Source organism: Lycorma delicatula, chromosome 13 (assembly GCF_047948215.1).
Source record: "Lycorma delicatula isolate Av1 chromosome 13, ASM4794821v1, whole genome shotgun sequence".
Lineage (NCBI taxonomy): Eukaryota > Metazoa > Arthropoda > Insecta > Hemiptera > Fulgoridae > Lycorma > Lycorma delicatula.
Window position 1 is genome coordinate 19,288,180 of NC_134467.1, and position 13,298 is coordinate 19,301,477.

Here is a 13,298-nt window from a genome sequence, read left to right on the forward strand (position 1 = left end):
ATAAGTGTATTATATACCTCATTACTGCTGCTATACTTAATCAGTTAATACCAGGATTTATTCGTTAATAAAATAAAATTTTATAAGTTGATAAAACAAAAAAATAATAAGTATGTGGCGAATACAGGTAACTTTGACTATTGATTTTTTTTTCAAAATAATTTATTTAGGTGATAATTACTAATCAAGTAAGATATTCTTGGTTCCATTTTGTTTTATAAAAAGAAGTTTTTTCATTTATAGTACTTCAAAATATTTTTCTCTTTATTTTATTGATTATTGAAGTTAAATATATTACATTATTTTGGAGTTGTGTAGATATTAGTACAGTAAAAGGATGTAATAAGAATAGAAAAGAATTTTTTCCTGGCTAATAATGTTTTTTATAAACCAGATACGTTATGAAGTTACGAAATGATGAATCAAAGTGAGCACAAGATTTTCAGTTTCTGCATAATTTACTAGTGTTTATTTATGTAGTCAGATATTTTACTTTAGATTAATTTTTTTGCAAAAATACCACTGACAATTTGATCATGTACAAGCACTACAATCTATGCACAGTGAGTGAAAAAAAACATATTTTGTAATATTTTTGAGTAGAAAATATTATTTCAACTTAAAAGTCGAGGAAAGTAACTGCATTTTAAAAAAATATAAATTATAAAGTATAAAAAAATTCATTTCTTAGGAAAATTGATGATATTTTGCCGCAATAATTTAATTACAATTAATTTCAAAATATACTTAAATAGTACAAAGATATTTTTATAATTGGTGGTAGCACAAGCTTTTAGACATCTGTATTTGTAATGCTAGCATCTATTAAAATCTAAATATATTATTTTCTGTTAAGTATCACAGTAAACATTTGTTAAATTAAAAAAGAAAAAACAATTAATAAATTTTTAATATTATTTATTGGTATTAAATATATGGTGATTCCACTTAATGAAAAAAGATTTGAAAACAGAAAAAATATCAAAATAAATGTGACAAAAGGACTTATAGTGCTCACTAAAAATGACTTTCAAAAATCTACGAACAATGGAAACATCACGAGGATAAATGTATCACATTTATCCTCGTATTGATGAATTTGCTCCTTTTATAAAAATAACTTAAGAAATTGTATTAACATGACTCATTAAAAGCACATTTAATCAATTTTAATTTTTTGTAGTTTATGGCATTCTGTGATGAAGACTGACAAAAAAAAAATTATGAATTGATTAAAAATATACTATTCCTTGAAATTTATGGTCTTAACCATTTGTTTTAAATAAAAATCATTGAGGTGAAATCAAGAAACCTTTCTCATGTGGGGGTACAACAGATAAGACAAAAGAAGCACTCATCTTCCTTATTCCCCTTCTTAAAAAAAAAAAAATAAATAAAAATATGTTTTTCTTTAACCTGTAAAAAATGATATATAATGTTGCTTTTTGCTTTTGTAATAGGACTTACTGATGTATTTCATATTAACAACAACGCTTGTTGGATCTAATAAAGTCTGTAAGAAATATAGATATGGAATTCTTATAGCAAATGAAAACAGAAGCAAAGGTTATACAGTTGATATAATAATTAAGTCACTTGGTGAAACGTACTGTAACAAGTTTGGGAGAAAATCAAAAAGTTGGGGATTTGTATCATGCTCACATTTCACAGACAAGTATTTAAGATTAGTTGGAGAAAATGATCCCGATATAAAAAAGGTAACTATAACCCATGTTTTTCAATAAAAAAACTTTAAAGTACATCTATAACTATTTGAAGTGTCATAATTTAAATGTATCATACTTAAAGGGATTCATAAATACAAGTTCCTTGCAAATAGTTTTGAAAGCACAGCAAAAGGTAGATGGAAATTATTTGGATGTTAATATGTGTGTGTTTGGTGTTGACCTCTAAATCACCTCATATCTCCAGCACAACTTGACTGATTTTGACCAAACTTGGTCACATTACTTCTATACATGGGGAATTGATGCCATTAAATTTTCAGCTTAGAAGATCAATGGGGGTGAGTCTGTAGAAAAAGGTCCCCTCAGTATCTTAAGATTTCGCCTAATTAATGTCATATTTTTTTTTTAGGCACATTTGTTAAAAATTAAAAAATAACAATAACTTAAAAAAAATTTTTTTTTTCAAAATCGCATCCTCACATTAAAAAATGCTCTCAACTTTGAAGCTTTGTTGTAATCACTTGATGATTGTTTTACGTTGTGGTTTTTTCTATTATCATCCAATTATGCATATTAATTTATCTTAACTAAATTGAGAGTACCAAACCCCACCAAGCAACCAGACCTAACAAAGTCATACACTTTAACATTTTTCTTCTTTCTCTTTATTATTGTAATCAAGACGACTATAAAAAAAGATTTTATATAAAATTGAACTTTGACTCCTATTTTAGGGTTTATGCAAAAAGTAACAAACATGATTGTGCGAGATATCAGTTTGCACATTTATTGATTTTTATATTTAAAGTGGTTGAAGTAGAATTTTTTTTTAATTTTCGATTTTAACCTCAAACCAATAATTATAAAATAACAGTTTTTCAGTATGTCTTTAATATGTTAATTATATTTTATTTATAAATAGCCATCTGAAGGGAAAGTCCTACAACTGTGTTGTCAAATTTTTTTTAATATTTATCATTATTATAAACAATATGTTGCAACAGTGTTTGTTAATGAAAAGTATATATATTTTTTTTAAATATATTGTTCTTGACAGAATTAATTAGTGTGGCAAATACTTTTAAAGCAACTGTTCTAAATCTTTTTTTAATCTACCATTCATGAGATTTTAAAATCAGTAGCAAACCAGTGAACTACTGAATATATAATATGACATTAAGATATGTCAGAATGGTAAAGCAATAAAAATTCCATTATTTTTTTAAATTAGCTGTTTATTTTATAAAATAGATCATATTCTACAATTATTTTATTTATTAAAAAAATAATTTTTCCAAAAACTGTTATTTATTTTACAAAGAAATGTTATGTTATATATTTACTTATGTTACTGATTTAGAATATTTTTCAAGAAAAAACTTCAGTGACAAGGATAGTTCCGCCTGTCAAACAACTGATGAAATATTTTGCTCAATTGAACTTAATTTTAAGCGCAAATTTGGGTCAAGGTTCAGGTTATTACAAAATTTATTTTTTATTGCCATCATAGCTAAAAATCCGGTTTCAAAAAAAATGTGTGGTAAAAATTTGAATTAAAAATAGCAATGCTTTTCTGGACAGTGATGGATATTCACATTTAATGTTTAGCTAAAATTAACATAACTCCAATTTAGTAAATTTCTTTTTCAAACCGGCATTGCAACAGAGTTCTTTAAAGATTATGTTTTTTTTGTCAGAGTTTCAGGAATGATATCCAGTTTGAAAGAATTTCAATCTGCAAAGATTCAGATTAGTTTTCTTAAAAATGTCTACATAATGTTTAGCGAACATCAGGCAATGATGTTTTATATTAGTGATGAAATTATCTTTTGTTTCAATTTTCAAAATTGTAAAAGACTCCAGTTTTAAATTTAAAACACTATTATTCTTTATTTGACAATTTTTAATAATGCCTTCATTTTGTTGTCTATTGAAAATCAAGTTGTTTCTTCTTGCAAATTTCATTAAAAAAAAATAAATTTATCTCATTTAGGGAATTGAAAATATCTGATAAGTAAGCTAATCTTGTAATGTGCAGCTTGTCTGTAATATCAATAACAACTACACCTCTGAATTTAACTCAAATACTCTACTTAGCATTTTTCCTTTAGAAAGCCATCTCACCTATGTGCATTGCAGTAATAGAGTTATTGCAAAAAGTTGGTATCATTGTTTTTCAGAAGGATTTCATTTCTATCACTAATAAAAGATTGCTTAAAATAATTTAAATAATTAAATATATTTTTATTACTGTTAATATTAAATTTATCATAAATATCTCTAACTTATCAATAAAATATTTCTTTCTCTGTTATAATTATTTATTTGCATATTATTTTGAATATTAAATTTAGTTTTATCATTACATTTTTAGACATTAAAAAATAAATACTCTAAAACAACTAAAAAACAAATATGTACAAATTGACAAAAAATGAAATACTTGCACAAATTAAAAGAAATTAATTTTATTATTACTCGTCAGAAGCTATTACATGATGGCAGAATAAAATGGAATGTATGACAGTTAACTGCTTTGGGCTTTCTTTCCTTTGAGCCAGTTATAAACATTCAACAGATAATATTCATTTACAAGATAATAGATTGTAGACTTGTAACTGTAAAAACGATTTTTTGAAATTGTTACAGAATACCACAAATTTTATTTTTTGAACATGATTATATTTGATTTATATTACACCATTGATTACATTTAATTTACAGTTGTCTTAAAAATTTTTTATTGATTATGCGATCTTTTTCCAGAATTTTTATTATATTATTGTATGCATAATTTTAAGTATGATTTCTTTTTTTTATTATTCTAGTTTGCGGAATCATGTTTGGAGAGAGGATTTAAATGGGATGATTGCATTAACGTAATGCTTTCTTTGGAAAAAAGTTGCTGGGATATGCATAATGCTATCTTTCTTATTCAATTAGTAAAAGATGCTAAAATGTTATCGTATATAGAAAGTTACCCAGTTCTAAATGTTCAGTATACACAAATATTAAGGATGAAACATTTTCAGCCCCAGAACTGTATGGAAGCCATTCTTAAGAATGATGTTATTCGATATACAATTTTTGATGAGTTTTATTACAAATGGTTTAAAGATCAACCAGATGCAAGAGGATGTGAGTGTAATGAAGTTATACATATATATAATAGGTATGAAGCGTTTTTCTTTCAATATTTCTCTTTATTATTATCATTTATTTTTTTAAGTCATCAGCTTCTATATATAAAAAAGTTACATTAAACACTTCTATTACTTCTAGTTAAAAAACATGGAAACAAACATCCAAGAGCATATGAATTAGCTCTCACCTACTCCAATGTGCATGCACATATACACAGACACATTACACAAAACATTACTACATGAGGTGAAAAGGATCTCATGCAGTTTTCTTTATGAAATAAATAAAACCTAAAACAAAATAATAGTTAAAAAACTATTCTTAAATGTCACTTGCATAATGTGTAAACAGCCTTATGAGTGATGTACAATACATAACAAATAGATAAATAACTAGTATTTGACTACAAGTATTTAAAGGGCATTTTGTGATTTTGATGGCACAGAATAAATATTATAATCATGCAAGGATGTAAAGAGCCCTTAAAAGCAATTAAAATTACAGCACAAGATAATGAATTATAAAACCACTAATGTTATTCTTCGATCAACTTTCCTGTAAAACTTTTGTGTAACAATTCTTTTCTTTTCATAGGTAATTTGAAAGTTTGTTTTTTATGTATAACCTCTATTTAAATCTATATAGATTTACTCCCTTATTATGCGTTTCTCACTAAGAGCAATATCACGATTTGTAACAAAGGTCTTTCTGCTGTTAATAAGAGATACATTTGCATGTTCTGTACGATCTGCGTGTAAGCATGTCATGGTTGTTTCGACAAGAGAGAGCAGCGTCATTTATTCGTCTGATCTGAATTTTATTAACTATGTTTAATCTTATTATCAAGGACCTCCATTCTCTGTGAACTACAATTTCAAAACATCTCATTTTATAATTATTGTTATTGTACATTCTTAAAAACATAAAATAGAGTCTATGATTTATCTACTTGCTGCTTTTCTAGCTGCCTAATTTTCATTGGATTTTGGCATATTCTAGGTTCCATATTATTAACAAACCGGGTTGGTCTAGTGGTGAACTCGTCTTCCCAAATCAGCTGATTTGGAAGTCGTGAGTTCCAGCGTTCAAATCCTAGTAAAGCCAGAGCTATCTTTACATGGACTTGAATACTAGATCGTGGATACCCTTGTTCTTTGGTGGTTGGGTTTCAATTAACCACCTATCTCAGGTATGGTCGAACTGAAAATGTAATCTGACCATTTCCATTTAAGACTACTAATGTATCTTGTAAGTTAATATATCAAATATATATAAATATATCAAATTTAAAGTCATTATGCAAGCTATTAATGGCACTTCGAGAGTCAGAACACATCAAGATTCCTTTAATTTGGTAAAAATGAATGAACTGAGTTGTATGATTATTGTGTACAATTAGGTTGTAAACTCACTAGCAACCTTTGCTACGATCCAATACAAAAATCTATTGCCAACAACAAAAGAATACCTAACTCGTCTTCTGCCTTGGACTCTTAATAATTTTTGTAATTATCAACAAGGCACTTCATGGTTTGTTTTACGATTAAACCTTAATGCTGAATAAAACAAAATGCACTGTATAGGTTGCTGATAAAAATTAAAACTTACAACTATATTACATGCAAATTGTTTTACAGAGGGCAGAACTACACAAATAAATATCGTAAATATGAAACGGTGCAAAGGAAATGGATATAAAATTAAAACGGCAGAAAATAGTCATAAAAACAATAAAACCCTACTCATTAGTCTGTTCCCATAAAAAAATTGCAGTGTCTTAGCAATGATTTTTCCTTTTCCAAAATCATGTGCATCATATTCGAGTTAAAGGAACTGACAATAGTGTTAAAAGAAAAGATGGCTAACTTGCAAGTCGACCTTAAATCGCGAGGCGGAAGGACAGTTGTCCACATCAAAGACGTTAAAACGACTGAGCAAGAGATTAAGGATGCTATTGGGCAGACACTGGTGAATGTTGAGGAATTTAAAATTACTTCGATGAAGCTGGCGTATGGTGAAATCAGGAATGTCACAATTATCACCTCATTCCGGGCGGCTCGAAAACTAATTGAGAATCGGATGTGGATCGGGTAGGACCATTGCAGGGCCCTATATGTGAAGATGATCATTGTTACAGATGCTAGGGCTCAGCACATATAAAGTAATAAGTATATAAGTAATACCACTCTTACTATATATTTTTTTCTAAATTATTCTAAGTAATTTGGAAGTAATGCAATATCAAACTTTATAGTATATTAGTTCTACGACCTATTTATTTCAAGTATCCGATCTAAAATGTTTCCAAGAAATTAAAACAAAATATAAATATTATAAAAGTATAAGTATTTAGTAAATTTCTTTTATGTGTGTGACTTTTTATTTATTTATTTATTGTTGTTGTTGTTTAGTACGAAATCATCTGAAGAGAGAGTTAAGCTTTTGGAACGTCAATGCTTATAAAAATATTCGGTAGTAATCATTGGACTGTTTAAAAAGGAAAATTATTATTACCAGTAAGGAATGAAATGTGTTACTTAAAGAAAATTAAATAATTGTTACTACTAATTAATCTTAAATTTACTCTTCACCTATTTTGGTCTATTAAGAATATATAAATATATATACAAAATCAAATTAATTATAAAAAAATTATTAATTATAAATAAGTAAATTATAAAAATAGAACACTTATGTATTGGAGCGCTGTTAAAGGTTTCACTACATTAGCTGTTTAAATTTATGAATTACACATCTAGCTTATCATGTTTTTAATTTAAAATTAAAAGCTCCTTTATACACAGTAGTATATGAATTAAATAAAATATTTTTATGCTATTTTAACAGAAATCAATGTCGAAAAGAAAGCTGCATAATGAAAATATTACGTAATTGTTTAACAAATCCAATGCCGTTTTTATTAAAATTTTGAATTAACTTAAACACTAATAGACAATTGATAAATTTGTTTGCTGTATCTTTCCTAATGAGTTTAAAACCTAATAACTCTCGGAAATAAAAGATAAAAATAACCCGCATTTCATTCAATTCTCTAACCATTATTCTGTTAACCATAATTTAATTTAATTACTGAAATATGTCTTTTTTAAAAAAAAGGAGGAATATTATAGAAAATTATCCATTTCTATCACATTGTCCTTGCTTAATTTGATAAATTTTTTTTACTGACAACTTGCCAGTTATCAGCCATTTGTTTAATATTACAGTTTCATTTCAGTTAAAGATGTAAAATATTTTTAAAAATTAAAACAATTGACATTTAGTTTCTAAGAGATGAATGAGAAAGTAGTATATATTTGCCAAACCCCATAAATGTTATGGTTGTACACAGCCTGACATTAGAAAAATTAAATTAAAAAATAATAAAACCATACTCAGGAATAACAATCATTCAATATTAACTTTATCAATGAATGGGAGGAATGAACTAGTTTTCCATTGATTTTTTCACTAAGCTAAATATACTGTTTTACACATCAAGCCGAAAACTAAGTGAGCTGATATTTAATCTTACTAGTGACATTAACATTCTATTCACCTCAGGAACTTACTTAACATCATCACTCTCAGAAAAAGCAGTATTAATTAGTATAGACTATCTTTTGGTTTTTTTTTTGTATATATCACAACCATAAGAAACATTGTGATTGATCAAAAAACATTTTTAAAAAGTTTTATTTATTATTGAAACAGTAAATTGTCATTTCAAATCTTACACAATTATCAGTACTGCAGTAACAGCACATATTAAAAAAAATAAGCAAATGCATTAATAAAAAAATTAAAAAAGTGATAAAGTATGGCACGTCTTTTCTAGCTAATAAAAATTAAGTAGCGCCTAAAAACAAAATTATATTTTTTAGAGGTGTAGAATAAATTTTAAGATATATTTATCTAAATATTCATATATAGTTTTTAAGCTTAATAAATTCATTAAATAAAGCGCTCTGTTAATTAAATCCCTTTTAATTAAGGCTAAAATAAGAAAAGAAACATCTAAAAAAAAAACATTTTTCCGCATTTTAGGTTTGGGGGTCTACAATTTAAAAAAATTGTGGAAATTTCTTAATATGTCTATGGATATGAATATACTTTCAAATAAATTTTGAAAAATATTTAAACCCAAGGGAGTTAGAAATAATGACATTTATTTCAATTTTAAGAGAGGGTATCTTAATCTTTTGCAAAAGATTTATTCTGAATTATTTGTATATGCTCTGTAGACAAAAAATTTGATTTAATGGATTTTTCTCTAAACTGCTTCTGAATAAAATCAAAGCCCACTTTCTCAACAGATGTTTTCATGTATTAAACTTTACAATATTTTATTGTATTTTTATTTCATAAGACTAACATTACTATTATCACCATTACATTTTTAATCTGTAAAATAAATTGAGTAATCTGTATGCTGTTGCTCTTATCAGATTTTTCCACGGTTTCCCATGCATGATCTTCCCAGGCAAATGCTTGGCAGTTCCTTTTTCTTTAAATGTATATTAACATATTTACTCATTCCTGATGTGATTGATAATGATTTATTTTGTATTGATCATAATAAAATATCAATTTTATTTATTTGTAAAGATATATATCAGTTCATGAACAAAATTTTAAGAGAGGAGAACGCTAAAACCTTTCTATTTTCATATGATTGAATACTTTCAAAAATTAATTTTTAATAAATTTAGTATGTATATTTATTAGATTTTTAATAGGCGCATAGATCTCTTTAAACAACTGTTTGGTGGAGAGACAATTCCATAAGTTTACTTTCTCATTGACCACTACATATGCTTGATCTTGAAGCTTCCGATTAATTTCATAGTGAGATTTCTAAAGGAGTAGATGTAAATAGAGAAACTCAATAAAAACACTTTAATAAGACTATTTTTGTAGAAATTTTGTTTAAAACTTTATACATTGACTCCTATTACGAAGAGTGCTTTTTAATCATAAATTAATGTCAGTTAAATAAAGTGTTCATGCTAAAGTATCCAAAAGATCTATATTTTAAAAAACCAGTCATCATAATCACTTAATAGTAGGCTCAGTTGACAGAGGAAATATCTCCAAAACTTGTTCTTATACTCTCAAGGTCAGCGGAATAAACATGCGCAGGCAAGTCAACTAACAATGAAATTCTACTCAGTCGAGATGTGGACGTCACAACAGAAGATTCAGTACCTGCTTTGATTGGTGGATTTTTAATCAGTTATGCCTGTTCAATGGTGTGTACAAACTAAATGAAACATCGATCCTAGTACATGCAAGTCTATTCATCAGTGGAATAAGACTTTAAGATTGACAGGAAGCTTCGTTTCACAAAATGGAAATCATCCAAAAGTTCCAGTTAGTGCATGTAGTAGCATCATGTATTCAATGCATTCATTGCCAGTCTGGAAAAGTCAATCAGGCAAGCTAGTTACAAACTGGAAATTGCTCGTTCCACTGTTCACAAAATTGTTTTTAAGCGGCTCCTTTTGTGAGCGTATAAGTTACAACTCCTTCATCACATTAAACCAAATGATTGCCGCTACAATACAAGTTTACTGCAGTCTTAATGCACCATATAAAAAAAAATCCTAATTATTTTTATATATAGTTATTTAGTGATGAGGTAAAACTTCAAATATGTGGTAAAGTTTACAGACACAATCGTTGAATTTGAGGTATATATATTTATATAACCTATAAATAAGTGTTTTGTTACTGTTTGGTGGTTATATTGTTGTTATTTGAGGTTAATTGGCATAGACCAACACAGTGGTTTTGTTAGTTGCACTATATCTCTAGGATTTCACAAGCGTTTTATCTACAAGAAACACTGTTACTATATCAGTATAATATAAGCAATAGATTAATCCAATCTATTCTGTCATGAACAATCTATTATACTGTTTTTTCCTCTCAGTAGAAGATAATTTTGAAATTATTTAATCACAATAAACAAAATATTATTTTTAATTTAGTTTTCTTAAAAATATAATGTAGACTATTTAACGTATGTACAGAGTGTCTGGGCTAAAGATATCTAAAAGAAACAGTTTATATTAAGAGAACCAATTACTCTAATTTAATTAATTTTTTTTTAATAAACACAGCAACAAACAAAGTTTTAATGTAGATTAGACAAGCAAGTTCAATGTATGCAGCATTTGTAACTATGTAGATATTTAGACAGACGATAATCTGACTTTTGCCAGGTGTATTTAGGAGCATCTGTGGCATTATTAGACCATTAGCTTCAATAATCCTCTGTTTTAAATCATCTAAATCTCGAATTTTCTATGGTACACAAAACTCTTTTCCAAGCAAAAATGTCTAGTTTGCTGTGCAGCTGGACTTCCTTATCCAGTCCAACATTCGGAGAGAGGGTTTTTCCAAGAACATGGTAAAATCTCAGTTAAAGTATAGTGGAGCATCGTCTTGTTGGAAATTGAAGCCTGTAGGAATCTGAGGAACAGCAAAGTTCTCAAAGATGTTAAGGTACATGCATCCTGTCACAGTGTGCTCCATGAAAAAAAATAGAATGATGACATATTTGTGCAATCCAAGCCAGACACTGATTTTTGATGTGTCTCTTTCATTTTTGATTAATACATGGAAGTTTTCATACCTCCTTTGTTTTATATATCCGTAATGTAAGGATTCAAACACAAGTTCATACATGTAAATTGGTTTGGCTGTTGTGCTGCTACAGTGGAACAAACATGAATACATACACCCTAAATATATCACACTCCTTTTTGAGCAGTCATATAAAAAAGATCAGACCAGATAAAATTATAAGTAAAACCAGCTTTTGTTGAGGTCGTGGTCAACCATGAAAATTTTACTAAATATGTTTTGACTTAGATCTAGGATAAATTTTGTCATGATGAGATGGTCCAATTGAGCAAACAATTTAACATTAATTCTTTCTTTTGGATATGGTAGTCAGAGCTAGTGTGAACTTCTATCCCAGACGTCAATGTAAAAAAAAAATTGGTTTTTTATTAACTATGATTTTTTTTTAGATATTTTCAAGCAAGTTAGCACGTACACTCATCATTTTTTATAAAGGTACTTAATAATAAAGGCTTTAAGCAGATAAAGCTATGGCCTGGGAGATACAACCTGACTGTGTAGCAAAATGAGAATAGTTCATGTGTGAAATTTGCTTTTAATTAATTGACATTTAATTGGGAATAGATAAATGATTTAGTTGTGTACTTGAGGGTGGGAAATGCACACTTAAATTACCCTGAAATATCCTGTAACTTAAGTTTTTTTTAAAAAAATTTTGGATTTAATTTTACAACATCTATTAGGTATTATTATTGTTAAATTAATTTCCTTGGTGAAGATACCAGATCAATGCTATTAGTTGCTCCAGAGGGAAATTGGTAGAAGTAATATCAGCCAACCAGTTACTTGCTAATCAAATAGGGAGATTAATATGCAGTTTGTACTGTGATTTTAGGTATCGTAGAGTCATTCATATATTTATGCATGTGCCTGCTTTTTATTTATTTGTCACTGTTTATTCCATAATCAGTTAATGTAAAAGATTTATTCTTTTTTAGAATTACTTAAGATATATATTACTTAAACCATTATTAATTTCTTGAGTTAACCAATCAACTATACAAACTTATAATTAAAATTTCCATTGTAACAAATAACTTAGGTTATAAATAAGGTATATTCCATATTTCATCAAAATGGGAGGCTAGTCCCTAATAGTATATATAATTACTAAGGAATTAACAATAAACTAACAATAACAATCATCAGATTCAACTGCTAAAGATGACTGATGGCTTGGTTCGTAGGGTGAATATCTGCCGCAAATGACTAATAAAATGGAAGATGTGGTATAATATCTCTCTGTAGAATCTATATTAATTTTTAAACAAATTTAAATAATATTGTACCTTGATAATCTATCCCAAATAAATGGCTAATTTATTATCATTTCTTAATATGTGGTACGTATAATCCACTTTGGTCTACTGTACTGATTCTAAATAAAATTCAAATTCTTATAACTTTTGTTCAGTTTATTACTCCATTTTGTTCAGAGTTAAATTCTCTACAATTTTGTTTTTAAAGTTTTACATCTTTATTATCGATTTAACTATACTATTGTACGTCAAACATAGATAAAAGGGTTGTTTATCCATATTTATTGGTTTTCACCACAGATTTGTCAAAAAAAACAAATACTGCACATATAGTTCTGGGATGTATTTGTAATTAGGATTAGGATATAATTAAGATTTTTCAAGTCAAAAACCATAAGAAATCACTAATTCCGCACTTTAATTAACATCCTAAAAGTTTCAGTATGAACTCATTTCACTGGAATAGCAGAAATCCAAGCAAAAACTTTCAGCAGCTGTAACTTGCAAAGGAAGAACTTTAGGACATGCGTATATATGAACTTTTACCATTATTTTC

At 27.5% G+C, this 13,298-nt stretch overlaps 1 protein-coding gene across 1 annotated transcript; it reads left to right on the forward strand.

Annotated features, from left to right (window-relative positions):
- LOC142333890 (uncharacterized) lies at window positions 1-7,400 on the forward strand. The gene is made up of 4 exons (XM_075381483.1): window positions 1-127; window positions 1,461-1,718; window positions 4,517-4,860; window positions 7,244-7,400. The coding sequence occupies exons 1-4, from the start codon at window positions 113-115 to the stop codon at window positions 7,293-7,295; spliced, it is 669 nt and encodes a 222-aa protein (XP_075237598.1). The 5' UTR covers window positions 1-112; the 3' UTR covers window positions 7,296-7,400.
- The last annotated feature ends 5,898 nt before the right edge of the window (window positions 7,401-13,298 follow it).